Source organism: Trachinotus anak, unplaced genomic scaffold (assembly GCF_046630095.1).
Source record: "Trachinotus anak isolate AG129_WGS33_773 ecotype Australia unplaced genomic scaffold, CSIRO_AGI_Tana_v1 ptg000003l, whole genome shotgun sequence".
NCBI lineage: Eukaryota > Metazoa > Chordata > Actinopteri > Carangiformes > Carangidae > Trachinotus > Trachinotus anak.
The window spans coordinates 3967454-3981097 of NW_027273854.1; the positions used below are offsets into that span (position 1 = coordinate 3967454).

A 13644-nucleotide genomic window follows, 5' to 3' on the forward strand; every position below is an offset into this window, starting at 1 on the left:
CGATTCAGAGACACTCCTCTGGTCTAATGCTTTCATTAATACAAACAAAATATCACAGGCAGACAGAAAATGATGCGTGATGTCCCTCACTGTTCACCTCCCGTCAGGTCGGGGAGATCGAGGAGCAGCTGACGTCGGCCAGGAGGGAGCTGGCCCGATCGGAGGAGGCCAACCAGAAGCTGCAGAGGGATGTGAAGGAGGTGAGCTTCACCGGGACGCTGCGTGTCTGTCACAGAGGCACAAAGAGTCTATTTTGCTCATACTCACAGAAATATGTAACAGTTTGCTATGGTAACAAAGCCGTTTGCCTGCTTGGCAGCTGTACGCACAAGAGCCTCTACCCTGTAGCCATGGTGACAGTGCCATCAGTGGAGCTGCAGGCGTTTTTCACTGTTCATCAGTCAGAGTGCTGGTAGCTGATTTGAAAGGCGTGTGAAGCATTGTGGGACAAGAGTTAGTCAAGCCAGTGTTTTTTTTCCCCCTTTGTGTCCTCTCCACTTCTGACTGCTTCTCCTCATTCGCTGCTCTTGTACCCCCCCCCACCCCACCCCCACCCCCACCCCCACCGTCCCTGTCTCTGTCTCTGTCTCTGTCTCTGTTAGACTTGTGTAACTGCATAAGTTGGTGCTTCTGAAATCTGTCAACAACAACCACTAACCAGTCATTATCATTCTTCAGCTAATAGCTTGTCAGGCCCAGTGAATCCCCTTTGATCAACACCTACTTGTGAACTTGACATTTGCCCTCTCCCACTTTCTCTGTCTGGGCTTCTTTCCTCTTTATTTCTGCATTAAAATCTTAACATGTAGTCTTTTTTTTTTCTTTTAAATCTGCCAGGCACTTTGTCAAAGGGAAGACATGGAGGAGAGAATCACCACATTAGAGCGCAGGTTCGTGTTTTTCCCTGTGTCCATGAACTTTCAGAGATTTGCCTTCCTCCAGAATGTGCTCCGCTCACTGCTCCGTCCGTCTGTCTTACGTTTTTTTGTTCTGGTTTGCAGGTACCTGAGCGCCCAGAGGGAGGCAACGTCTCTCCACGACATAAAAGACAAACTGGAGAACGAGTTGGCCAGCAAAGAGTCCCTCCACAGACAGGTGAGGCATCTCTTTCATCCCCCTGTGTGTCCGTGTTTCTGCTGCTGATTGGCACCTTGGCTACATTTCACATTGGCACACAGAGCAGCATCATCAGTCACCGGTTTAATCATGTCTGCCGCCCTTGGCAGTCTTCACTTGCACTCGGGACTTTTACCTCCACTCCCTCTCTTCCTGTCTTCCTACAGAGCGAGGAGAAGAACCGGCAGCTTCAGGAGCGTCTCGATGACGCCAAACAGAAACTGCAGCAAACTCTGCAGAGGGCCGAGACGCTGCCTGAGATCGAGGCCCAGCTCGCCCAGAGAGTGGCAGCACTCAACAAGGTGTGTGTGTGCATATGTGTGTGTGTGTGTGTACCTGCAGCCATAACCGCCACTGTTTTCGTTTTGCATGTTTTTAAGTTGTCAGAGAGGCTTCAGAAAAGTGTCACACATCTCTTTATCCCTGTTCAGAAATAAAAATAAGCTACGTGCAGATGTTTTCATTCAGGTGTGCGTGCATCTCTGTGTGTCTTCACGCATGAATGAAATGAAACATAAGATGTCTAATGACAGATGAACGCCAAATATTCCCATCGAGTGGTGCCAGTAGTTCATAAGAAAACAATCTGAGATGAAAGCCAGCTCAGGGCACAGAGTCAGCACAGCTATTTGATCCTTGGGCGATCTACACGTTAAGAACTGCACACTGCTTAAATTCTGTATGACTGATTGATTTAATTGCTCATATATTAACCTCTTGCATTCCTGTAAACGCAGATTAATGCTCCACGAGATGCAACCAAACGTTCATGTTAACTCTGATCTTTACAGGCGTGTAACTAATTGGTAGACTCAGTCAAAAAGATGTTTCCTTTGTGTTAATTTGTATTAGTGTCACAACATGGTTTTGTGCTCTAACCCCCGCTCCCCTCCTCTCCCCTCCCCTCCAATCACTCAGGCGGAGGAGCGTCATGGTAACTTCGAGGAGCGACTGCGACAGATGGAGGCGCAACTGGAGGAGAAGAACCAGGAGCTACAGAGAGTGAGTCATGCTCGCCTTTCCATCTCTCTTTCTCTTTCTCCGTTTTCATCCTCCCCCTCTCTCATGTCAAGCTTTACGCAGCACAAAGGCGCACTAATTTTCTAAACCCTCCATTTGACCGCATACATTCAGATAGAAATCTTTGTCATTCGCTCTCAGTCAAACAGAATGCTTGCTATTAACTCTCCTCCCACTCTTCCTCTTCTCCCTCCTCACACTCACTTTTTTTTCTTTCCCTCTCCCATCTCACCCCCCCCCAGGCGAGGCAGAGGGAGAGGATGAACGATGAACACAACAAGCGCCTCTCTGACACGGTGGACAAGCTACTGTCTGAGTCCAACGAGAGGCTGCAGCTCCATCTGAAGGAGAGGATGGCTGCCCTGGAAGAGAAGGTGACCGGCTCAAAGTCTTTATTAGATTCAGCACCTGGTTGAACGGCAGCAGGATGAGGTCACGTCCTGCCCTACAGGAAGTGACCAGTTAAGACTTAAGTGAATTCCAAACAATCTTACAACTTCCAAGCGCTACATCCAGAAACAAATAATCAACATCAGATCATTTCCTATCACATTTGTTTTCACTGAGGCTCATTTTTGTTTTTATTACTTAAAAAAGCCAGGAAATAGATTAATTAAATATTTTAATTATTATAAAACCGGGTCGATTGCACTAATAATACAAAACGCCATTAAAAAAATGTCTGACTTTAAAAAAACATTTAGAGCACATACACTTTAGAGTTAAGATGTCTGTGGAGATTCTCAATCATCCAGGTCATGGTCATCCAAGAAGCTTCTTAGATGAGAGGTGAATCGTCTGCAAGTATCTAAAACCAAGTCCAGTTTCCCTGAGTTCAACCCATCTTGGATACTTGACAGTTAATGTTTTTTTTAACCCATTTTCTCTGGTGCCCAGTCAACAGCTTATTATTTGTCCTCTATCCCTATTTTTCTTTTAACCTTCTATGACAGGAAGCATTTTCTGAGAAGTCTGCCTCATAAAAGAAGTGTATTTACTGTGAACTGTTGTGATTATGATCCTTTTCGAGCAGAAAAAATAACTTTTGAAAGCGTAGAGACATTAAATCTGGGTGAAAATGGGTTTAAATCAGCCTCCCTTCTTTAAAAAAAGGCAAAACACTGAAAATGAGTTTTGTTTAAAGTGCAACACAGTGAAGTTTTTTGAAAACTTTTTAACAATATTCCTTTGCTCTATCAGTATGTCTGCAAGACACTAGGTTTATATAAAACAGTCAACACCTAAAGTGATCCTGCTGGATTGTGAACATAACTTTTACAGTTATTTATTGGATATATATATGAATTATTTCTTAGAATTAAAATGACAATAAAGTTGAATTGAATAGTTTAGAGCATCACAGACTGGTTCAGATTAGTCTACATTACTGTGTAGTTCACTGATGTCCTCTCACAGGAAACCTGGCTGTCACCTCTCATTTGGCGAATTGTGCTTTTATTTTTTATATTCTTCCCTCTCCAGAATGCCCTGTCTGAGGAGCTGTCTAACATGAAGAAGCTCCAGGATGATCTCTTAGCAAACAAGGTGACTGCCACTTCATTCCCAGCTGAAGCTGCTCCACACACTGTATGTTATCCCTTCTCAACAGCTCTGTCTCATTTCCACTCCCAGGACCAACTGATAGCGGAGCTGGAAAGGCTTCAGCTGGAGTTAGATCAGCTGAGAGCGAGACCTGGGGGCTCTTATTCCAGGTAGGAGCCACTCGCACATCAGTGTCACAGCGGGACTGAAACTGGAGACATTATTCTGAGTCTGCGACGCGGCTTTGCCCGACTGTAGAGATGCCAGTGTTGTGTGTGTGTGTTATCTTGTCAGACATTGTAGATAAATCACTCCACACTGGAGGTGTTTAACACTGTCAGTGCTCATAGCTAAAACAGTGTTGACATGTAAACAAACTCAGTTCCTGGTTACACAAACACACATGCATGATCATGCATCAACACTTCTCTAATTCTCATGCTACTGCCTGCACGTCCTGACGCCTCCTTTTATGGCCGTCTGCAGATCTGTTAATGGGAATGTGACTCACTTTAACACATTATATGAAGTAACATTTCTACTTTTCTTCATGCATCATTATCTTTTTTATAGATTTTTGACATTCGTCTCCCTTAGTTTATTCTTCTCTCATGCATTTTTCACATTTCTACTCTTTGGAATTGGCACCTGTGTCATGTTTTCATCCCTCACCTTGTTTGATGTATGTTTTTCTTTGTTGTCCCATCTTACTGTTAAAATCTTCTTCCCCTTGCAGGCATACTTACCGTTGTATCTTATCTCTTGTTATCTTATCTTCCCTTCTATCTCTCCAGTCGATCTCTGCCAGGTAGCGCTCTGGAGTTGAGGTATTCTCATGGGAGCGGGTCCCTCCCAGCAGGTTCCACCACTCACCTGGATCCCTTCGGTAACGCCTCCACTGGGGGTGTGGTCAGGCGAAGTCACCGGGCCCGTTGGAGCTCTGCCCGAGAGGACTCAACCAAGGTGAGACTCTAACATCCCTGAAGTCCACCATGAAAAAACCCATGATTAATTTTTACCTGCCTGCAGTGTTGAGCTTTTTTCTACCAGAGTCTGATTCAGCACAGAGGCTCCTTACTTATTATTATTTTTATTGTTTTAGTATTGTTTATTATGATGTCTCTGTTACTGTTGTCTGTAATTATCATATCATCAAATCTCTTCACTACAAACAGCAATTTTCTCATCAGCCTCTAATTCAATAATATCAGTTTTGTTTGTTTTTCCACCTGAAGAACTCAGTGTTTGTAACATTCCTTAATAAAGTGAAAGGAGCTAAATGAAGAATGGAGAACATGGAAAAATCTAAATCGATTGAGGCTGATATTGAGTTTATGGACTACTTTGCTACACGTCTCTTCCAAATTTCATGCTAATCCATCAAGTAGTTGTTGGATTCGTCCTGTGGGGATCATGAATTCTGGATCCTTCCAGTCCATCCAGATCTTACATTTTGGACCAAAGTTGTGGAGGAACCGACAAACCAGACCTCAAAGCCGGGCCGCTAGCATGGCTATGAAATATATTTAGTGTTGAAACAAAGACAAATGATACATATTTGTGAATGGGATCAGCTGACGAATAGTATTAAGTACCCTTTTCTTCTTCTTTCTCTCTGTGTGCAGTACCCAGACTGGGAGAGCGGGGGCCTGCTGGGGACCGGGTTCGAGCCGGGTGTGGACGTGGGCTGCTCCGACGATGAGGACGACGGGGATCCTCGGTTTGGCTCCGAGCTGTTGTCCCCTAGCGGACAGACGGATGTGCAGACCCTGGCCATCATGCTGCAGGAACAGCTGGAGGCCATCAATAAGGAGATCAAGTAAGGAAGGGCGGCAGTGCTCAACAGCTGGGAGGGGTACATTCGGTGGCCCAGGGACCTCAGTGCACAGCAACTCAAAAAAACACATGCAAATAGTCAAAACACAAGAAAATACAGAAAACATCTTCATCAATTTGACAACACATGTGAAGCAAATACTCACAACACAATGGAAGGGTTTCCAGGGGACAGAAAAAAGTGATGAACCTGGCTGGGACACATGTATCATCATACATCCATGCAAGTGCATCCCAGCCCAAAGTAAAAAATTCCATTACAAGTAAAAGTCCTGCATTCAAAAGTTAAATTAAAGTATGATCATTAAATGTACTTAAAGTACAAACGCCTGGCTAGCTGTTTCCCCCTGTTTCCAGTCTTAATGCTAAGCTAAGCTAACCAGCTGGTGACTGTAGCATACAGACATGAGAATGGTATCGTTCTTCTTAACTCCCAAGATGGCGCCGCATGCGTGGCAGCCTGTTACAGGAGCTCCTGCTCACTGTTGAGTTTTTTTTTCTTTAATTGTGTTTTTTTGTAAATATCTAATTGTACATATTATGTAATTATCTATTATTATTATTAAGTATTTGAAACTGAACTTTTGCAGTTTTTCTTCTTTGCAGTGGAGACATTTGCATTGTCCAAAGTGGAAAGTGCAAAGACAGTGTAATACTGCAAATGTCTTCACTGTGGGACTAATAAAGAAATATTTTTATCTCATCTAACTCCGCAAGACAGACGGAATAAATGTATTTTCTTTAAAAATGTAGAACTACTTCTTTAGGTCTACCCTGATCTGTTCAGAGTTTGTTGACCTGCAAATCAGACGACATATCATCCAAGTGTTTCACTGCTCTCCTCCTCTTTTTTCTCTCTCCAGACTGATCCAGGAGGAGAAGGAGAACACGGAGTTGCGGGCAGAGGAGATCGAGAGCCGGGTCAGCGTGGCTTTGGACAGTCCGCCCATCCCTCCGACCTCCCTGGGGAGAGACAGCACAGGACGGGGTTTCATCCCCTCGTCCATCACATCCTCCACCCTGGCCTCCCCCTCACCCCCCAGCTCTGGACACTCCACCCCTCGCCTGCCTCACTCCCCAGCCCGGGAGTCTGATAGACAGGTATCGCTGGAATGTGGAGATGAACTTCTATTCCCATCTGTGTTAACCTTTCCTTATCTTGTCTCGGTATCAACCTCCCTGTTCAGCTCCGCTAGACGGTGACTCATGTAAATAAAGTATAAGTAAATCATGAGGTCAGAGAAGTTCAGTTATTCTTCAGCAGCGTGTTAGATTGGCCAAGACTGATTGAGGTAACTTGGAGGGTGGTATGATGGTTGGTGCCAGACACTCTGGTTCCAGTATTTCAGCAGTGGGCGGCTGAATTACAAAAGATGTTGCAATGAACACAAAACAAGCTGTCAGTGGTGATTGTGTGAGTGATAATGTTGATGTGGAAAGAAGTGTTCAAGCTATGAAACTCAAAGAACTCTACTCAACAGACGACACTGGTTTCCACTCATGTTGAAATTGGAAAGTTGAGGGTAAAGTCGGAGTCTGTTCGCCAAAACTTAGACTTTAGAGAAACTGGTAAAAAGTCGTCTGCTCTGTCAAGTCGCGCTCTGTATTCACAGGGTGAACATGAGGAGTAAAAGCATTAATTAATGGGTCCAGGAATATTATGAGCAGTAATAACAGTGTAAGATGATGGGTGTTATTTTCTTGACTAGTACTGGACCCTGTAGTACCTAAATATAACATGAGGTTAAAGTACCAAACAGGCAAAGCAGGCAAGTGCAAAGGGTCCCAACACACAGAAAACCTCAGCTAAGTGTACTGCAAAGCCGCAACCAACAGTTATTTTCATTATCAGGAGGTCGGACAATGATTTTTTTGTAGCAATGGATTAATTGTTTAGTTTAGTAAATGTAAGAAATTAGTGAAAAATGCTCATCTTCATCCCTTAAAGCCTGTTTAAATGCCTGACCACCAGTCCAGAGAGTATCATAGAAAATAGTTACATTTGAGAAGCTGTCAAAATTGTCATCAGTTCATTTTCTATCAGTCGACTGTATCAGTGATCGACTCAGAAATTGTCTGGTTTCTGGGTGACTGTGAAAATAGCAAACTGTCGTGTACTGTATGGTGGGGGTCAATAGAGGTCCAACAACAATTTTTGCCTCAGGAGCACCTCAGAGATTAACACAGCCATGGTCCTCAGTTAGCTTAGCTCAGCTTCCTTAAGTCTTCGCTGGTTACCTGGTCATGACTCATGTCTCCTGGAGGAAAAATGGCTCCTACGTTAGCTGAGTGTTATGATCCAAGCTGCATAACATGAGAAATACTTATTCCTCTTTTACACTTCCTGTTCCAGAACAACAGAGATGATGATCGGTCCCTCGCTCTTCTCGACTCTACGCCTCCTCCCACTCCTCGTGCGCTGCGATTGGACAGGATGACCCTCACCCACCCAGGCGCGATGCTCGACGACCCCCGGGAGTTTCGCAGGTAAGGCAGCCACGCATCAGATAGGTCAGCATTGTTTCCTGATAAGGCACATAAATAATAAATAATATCTATAACTGCACACATGGTGACTTATCACTTATTCATGGTTCACCAACATTTAAAGCTGCATTATTACTGAAACTGACTAGAAACACACAGACATGTTATAACCAAGACGTTTGATCTAAACTGGGCACAGAATCAGCATTTATACATTTACTGTAGTCCCCTCTTTACATTTGAACCATTTACATTTATATCTCTGTGTATGAGTTAATAAGTGGTTACAGCCTAACAAGTCTGGAGTTTCAAAGGTAAGGTTTTAAGGTTATAAGCAGTTTATACATGGATTCTGGTCCAGGTGTTCTGCAGCATTTTCTCCAGATGATAAGTGGTTAAACAGACCATTGGAGGTCTCCCTACTGAATCAAAAAGCTAGCGAGGATTTTCCACAATCTGGTAACACAAAAGTTGTTCTTATTAATGGCTTATAACTAAACTATGTATTAAACATTAAGAAAGTCATTAATTACAACTTATAAACTCATTATAATTGGTGCCCAATCAGAGAGTGGTACATACATATCAAATGTAATGCTTTTAATGTGTAGTTAGCTTTTTCCCCATAGTGATTTTCTTTGTCTCCTCCAGTCTCTCGGCAGATGGCAGCAGCTCCAACAGCAGCCAAGATTCCCTCCACAAGTCCAGTAAGAAGAAAAGCATCAAGTCTTCCATCGGTCGGCTTTTTGGAAAGAAGGAGAAAGGGAGGATGGGCCAGCCCGGGCGGGACGGATCTGCGTCTCTGGGTAAACAGATGGAGGATAAGTCGGAGATAACACTGACTGTATATGAGTCTGTCAGTAGTTTCATTTAAACATGTTTGAGCTGCCTCGGCTCAGTGATTCAAAGTATTCAAATCTATATCATGTTTTACTCTTGTGACCTTTGACCTTCTTTTGACCAGCATCTACGCCCTCTGAGGACCTGGCGTCTGGAGACCCTATGGGGATGAACAAGACTGGGACTCTGGGTCCAGCAGATAAAGACCGCCGCAGCAAGAAGAAGTCAGTATCAGGAAATGATGTCTTCTGTGTTATTATAACTTGATTCTCATGTCCTTTCACTATAAAAGCACCAAATAATGCTTCCCTGTCCTAACAGGCACGAGCTACTGGAAGAAGCATGTCGCCAAGGACTTCCCTTTGCATCTTGGGATGGACCCACTGTCGTATCTTGGTTGGAGGTGCTGTGCAATCACAGAAACCTAATGGGAGATAGGGAGATAGTATTTTCATTAATTCACTGTGTTTTAATCTCTTGTCTGCCTCTCACCAGCTGTGGGTGGGAATGCCGGCCTGGTACGTCGCGGCCTGTCGTGCAAACGTGAAGAGCGGCGCGATCATGGCCAACCTGTCGGACACAGAGATCCAGAGGGAGATTGGCATCAGCAACCCGCTGCACCGCCTCAAACTGCGGCTGGCCATCCAGGAGATGGTGTCCCTCACTAGCCCGTCCGCCCCGGCCAGCACCCGATCTGTGAGACTCTGACTGCACAAACATTTAACTCGCTGCTTTGTTGTGACATCACAAAGCTACAAAGGTCCTGACGGCTCGTTTTAAGGCTCAGTTTCTGAATACAGGCTGTGTGCATTTCTCTGTGGACTGAGGCTTTGATGCTTTCACAGTATTAATATAGAACCTAGACCTGATTTATAATCAAAAACACATGGATATCTACCTTTATGCAATATGGGACCTTTAAAGAGAACAAGATGTATTATTGCTCCAAATATGTTCTTATGCCATAAAAAATCCCAGTCTAGTCAGCGTCTCTATAGGATTAAAGGTAAAGGAGCCTTTAATTAGACTGTGCTAAGACTTTAAACACCCTCATATGCTGACTTATGCATTCGTCATCTCCGTGCTGAGCATAGACTTTTTGCAGAGAATACACAAATGCTGCATTCATATTAAATGTTAGAGGTACCAGATGTTGGTAATTATGAGATTAATTGAGATGTTAGTGATCCCTGCTGGGAAATTTGCAGCAGAAGCTAGTAATAGGACACAAAAATGAAAACAAAATGTAATTAAAACTTCATGATATCAAACAATGATAATGTAAAATAAAAAGCAGATCATGAGAAGTGGAATAAAGGAGAAAAAATGATAATAATTGTATGTTATAGCAGGAGTGTAAGTTACTGAGAGAGGGGAAGATAAAAACAGATGAAGGAAGCTGTGGAAAGAAAAAAGAATATCAAAGGTATCCTGAATGTGATAAATGTCAAAAATAATAAAAGTACTAATGTGTTTCCCATAGGAGAACGGTCGTAAACTGCACAGACACTGACAAAGTTCCACCTATTTTGCCTGGGAATAAAACTCGGCAACAAAAGCTTCATTTTCCCAAACGTTGCCTCTTCACACAGAGACAAAGATAAACCAGATGTTCAGAAAGGCAGTAAAAGTGTGGCACGCACATACATTTGTGCCGCAGCTTTTTTTTTTTTTTTTATATGTGTCCCTTCCCAAGAAAGATAGAGCCACGAATAACTGAAACCCAACTTCCTGCGACTGATGCCAGGTTTTGATTCGGCTCAGCTTTGGCTTCCTCTTCATCTGCAGCAGGAGTCGTATCCACGAGATGAAACGCTGAAACTCTGCTCGACAGATTTAACAGAGTTATCCTATCATTTCCCATAAACGCGTCAAACCTCTTGTTCATCGACATCACCATGGCGATGAGAACGCAGTCTGCTGTTTTGGTTGACTAACATCTTGTGATGTGGCTTTTTTTTTTTTTTTTGGCTCAAATGTACAAGCATTGACTCAGCGCCTCAGGCAGGCGAGACGATGTGTGGCGCTCTGTATCTCATGGTTTCACTCTTCTCTCGTTCACATGACCACAGTCGACCAGTAACGTATGGATGACCCATGCAGAGATGGAGTCTCTGAACGCTGCCACCAAGCCTCCGGTCAGTGCCCCCCCCCCCCCCCCCCCCCGACTTCCTGCCTCTGTCTGACAAAACCTTTCTATGTTTCATGATTATTTTACTCGAGTTTGAATTATTCTATTCATGTTGACAAGTCTCTCCCCTCCCTCCTCCTCTCACTCTCTCTCTACATTTCTCTTTTTGTATCTCTGTCACTTTAAATATCTCTCTCTTCCTGTGGGCCCAGGCCATAGTGTTGAGCATCTTCTTCTCTCCCTCTGGTTGCTGTTTCAGTGTGAACTGCTTCCAACTAATTACCCGTTCACTAACACACTATTCCTCCCTTTTGTCCTCTTTCCTGCCGCCGCCGCCGCCGCCGCTGCTGCTGCTCCCTCTTCCTCTGCTTCCCCTCCATCCGTCCACCCTGCTCTTGACCCCCGCTCCCCTTCCCCTCGCCACCTCCACATCACTCTCTGTGGCTCTGTCTCTCTCTGTCTGCCTCTCCTCTCCTCTCGGCGCTCCAGGAGCTGAAGGAGTTCAGCTGGGATCAGGTAAGAATCAGCTTCACCTTTTTTTTCTTTTTTTTTTGAAAGGTCAAAGTTAACACAACACGCTGCATATTTTTTAGTCCATAATTTTACCTCTGGTGAGACTAACCACAGTGAGTCATGAGCCGCCAACTTGCACCACCATCAGATATCAAACCGAGCGTGAATCAGCGTTGATCATCTGTGGTTGTCCCCTCCAGATACTGGCCTATGGCGACATGAATCATGAGTGGGTGGGCAACGACTGGCTGCCCAGCCTGGGCCTGCCGCAGTATCGCAGCTATTTCATGGAGTCCCTGGTGGATGCCCGCATGTTGGACCACCTGACCAAGAAGGAGCTGAGAGGACAGCTCAAAATGGTGGACAGCTTCCACAGGTAGAGCTCGGCTTGTGCGTGTCTGCTCTCGCTCACAGCCGTGACTCATGTAACTCATGCTCTTTTGTCACTTCTCCTGTTTTTATCCTCTGTTGCTGTGACGCTCTCACTGCTCAGGTGTGTGTCTCCAGGCCCTCTCTAAGTTCTCTTTTAAAAGAGTTAAGGGGTCAGAGGTTACGGATTGTGTTAATGCCCTCTGAGTACAGGTGAGAGTGGAAACACCCCCTCAGTTAACCATCAGCCTCTGGCTCTTTTGCCTCTCCCAGGGTCAGTTTGCATTATGGCATTATGTGCCTGAAGCGTCTGAATTACGATCGCAAAGAGCTGGAAAGGAGGAGAGAGGAGAGCGCCCACCAGAACAAAGGTGAGCTTTTTTTTTCCCTCTGTCATTATCTCATCATTCATGCCCCAGATGTGGGATGTAATTGAAGGTGTCTCTGATCCCGTCCACCCAACTAATTCTCCCATTCATGTATCTCAAAGGAATACATGTCCAGTCCCAGCCTGCATCTGATGCGAGCATGAACTGATGAAGCCTCTTGGATGAGAGGTGAAACGTCTTCCTAGACAAATAACCAAGCCCAGTTGCTTTCGATTTAAAATTCCTTTGAGATACTATGACCTGGACAAATGAGAATATTCACAGGCTCCCATTCATGCTCTGCTATTGTCTTATTCAAAGCACACCTCAGTCCTTATTATATAAACCTTTGCATCTACATCCAGGTTAGAGTTCCTCTCCAGACATGTTTTAAACTCTGTAAAAATATTAATATTAATATTTTGTTTAACTTGGTTTTCCCATATAAAAAGTTAAAAAAAAAACTGGTCTGAAGCTCATTTACTCTCCTCTTCCTCTTTGAGAAACCTGGATCAGGCCTTGGCCCCGCCCACTACCTGCTGGCTCCAGGTGTCCAGGTGAAAAAGCAGAGAGTATGAAGATGGTTAGAGGAGGAAACATCAGAGAGACTCAGCTTCACGTTGGAGCCTCAGTCAGACCCAGACTCAGATGAGGAGTCTGAGACCAGAATCAGAGACTAGCAGATGGATCAGAACCATTAGCGTAGTTAACATCTTTAATTTGTTTATGTTGTTTGTTAAATGGTAACTGGCAGTGGCTGACGCATTGTTAGCAGTTGTGCTAATGCTAACTCGTGCTCTCTGTACTGACGAGGTTTCAGGTTTATGTAGCTCCGCCCCCCGTCCCCACAAGTTGACAGGATTGGTTCCTCAGGTTCTGTGACGTATGAATCCCTGACTGTCTGAATCAGATTTTATGAGACTGTCATTGGTTCACTGCAGTTCAAGGTGGAAACACTCAGTCATGGTGCTGACTGATTATTTCACTCTTCATTTGTCTTAATTATATAAAAACATCATCTGGACGTTAACAAGGTTAAACACTTAATTTTCATCAGAAGGGGTCGATTATTCTGGATCGGTCACTTCATTCATTTGTCTGTTATTTCTATTAATTTGTTAGAAATGTTATTTATTGTTATGCACATACACGTAGAGGTATAAGACACCAAATGTACTGTTGAAGTGGTGAAATACAAAATTAATTGTCCACCCAAAGGAACTCATCAGAAATGAAGACCATGTTACTAAAAAGTGTGTCCCTCATGAAATGGACTCTGTGACCTTAATTACATAACAACCACAGGCTTTCCTCTTCAAGGAGGTATGAAACCTGCCTGTTTCTGGGGCTAATGTTAGTGTACCTGACTGTAACAGAGCTCTGTGACTTTGAAACAAGAAATATTAATAGTCACTTCACGCA

General features: G+C 44.1%; 1 protein-coding gene across 6 annotated transcripts in view; it reads left to right on the top strand.

The window, feature by feature from the left end:
* Positions 1 to 13644, top strand: part of ppfia3 (PTPRF interacting protein alpha 3) — a 30740-nt gene that overhangs the window by 9617 nt on the left and 7479 nt on the right. For 3 of the 6 annotated variants that reach the window (XM_071467205.1, XM_071467235.1, XM_071467244.1), the window contains 21 exons: positions 108 to 200; positions 838 to 890; positions 1002 to 1095; positions 1284 to 1418; positions 2035 to 2118; positions 2379 to 2510; positions 3619 to 3681; positions 3769 to 3848; positions 4473 to 4641; positions 5304 to 5497; positions 6378 to 6615; positions 7868 to 8001; positions 8653 to 8807; positions 8966 to 9065; positions 9163 to 9244; positions 9337 to 9537; positions 10914 to 10979; positions 11462 to 11488; positions 11686 to 11861; positions 12128 to 12225; positions 12726 to 12779. In XM_071467205.1, the coding sequence (XP_071323306.1) occupies positions 108 to 200; positions 838 to 890; positions 1002 to 1095; positions 1284 to 1418; positions 2035 to 2118; positions 2379 to 2510; positions 3619 to 3681; positions 3769 to 3848; positions 4473 to 4641; positions 5304 to 5497; positions 6378 to 6615; positions 7868 to 8001; positions 8653 to 8807; positions 8966 to 9065; positions 9163 to 9244; positions 9337 to 9537; positions 10914 to 10979; positions 11462 to 11488; positions 11686 to 11861; positions 12128 to 12225; positions 12726 to 12779 (2428 nt within the window). Of the gene's footprint in view, positions 1 to 107; positions 201 to 837; positions 891 to 1001; positions 1096 to 1283; positions 1419 to 2034; positions 2119 to 2378; positions 2511 to 3618; positions 3682 to 3768; positions 3849 to 4472; positions 4642 to 5303; positions 5498 to 6377; positions 6616 to 7867; positions 8002 to 8652; positions 8808 to 8965; positions 9066 to 9162; positions 9245 to 9336; positions 9538 to 10913; positions 10980 to 11184; positions 11489 to 11685; positions 11862 to 12127; positions 12226 to 12344; positions 12672 to 12725; positions 12780 to 13644 lie in introns of those variants that run through there. The other 3 variants (XM_071467215.1, XM_071467207.1, XM_071467224.1) reach the window with 3 other exon arrangements.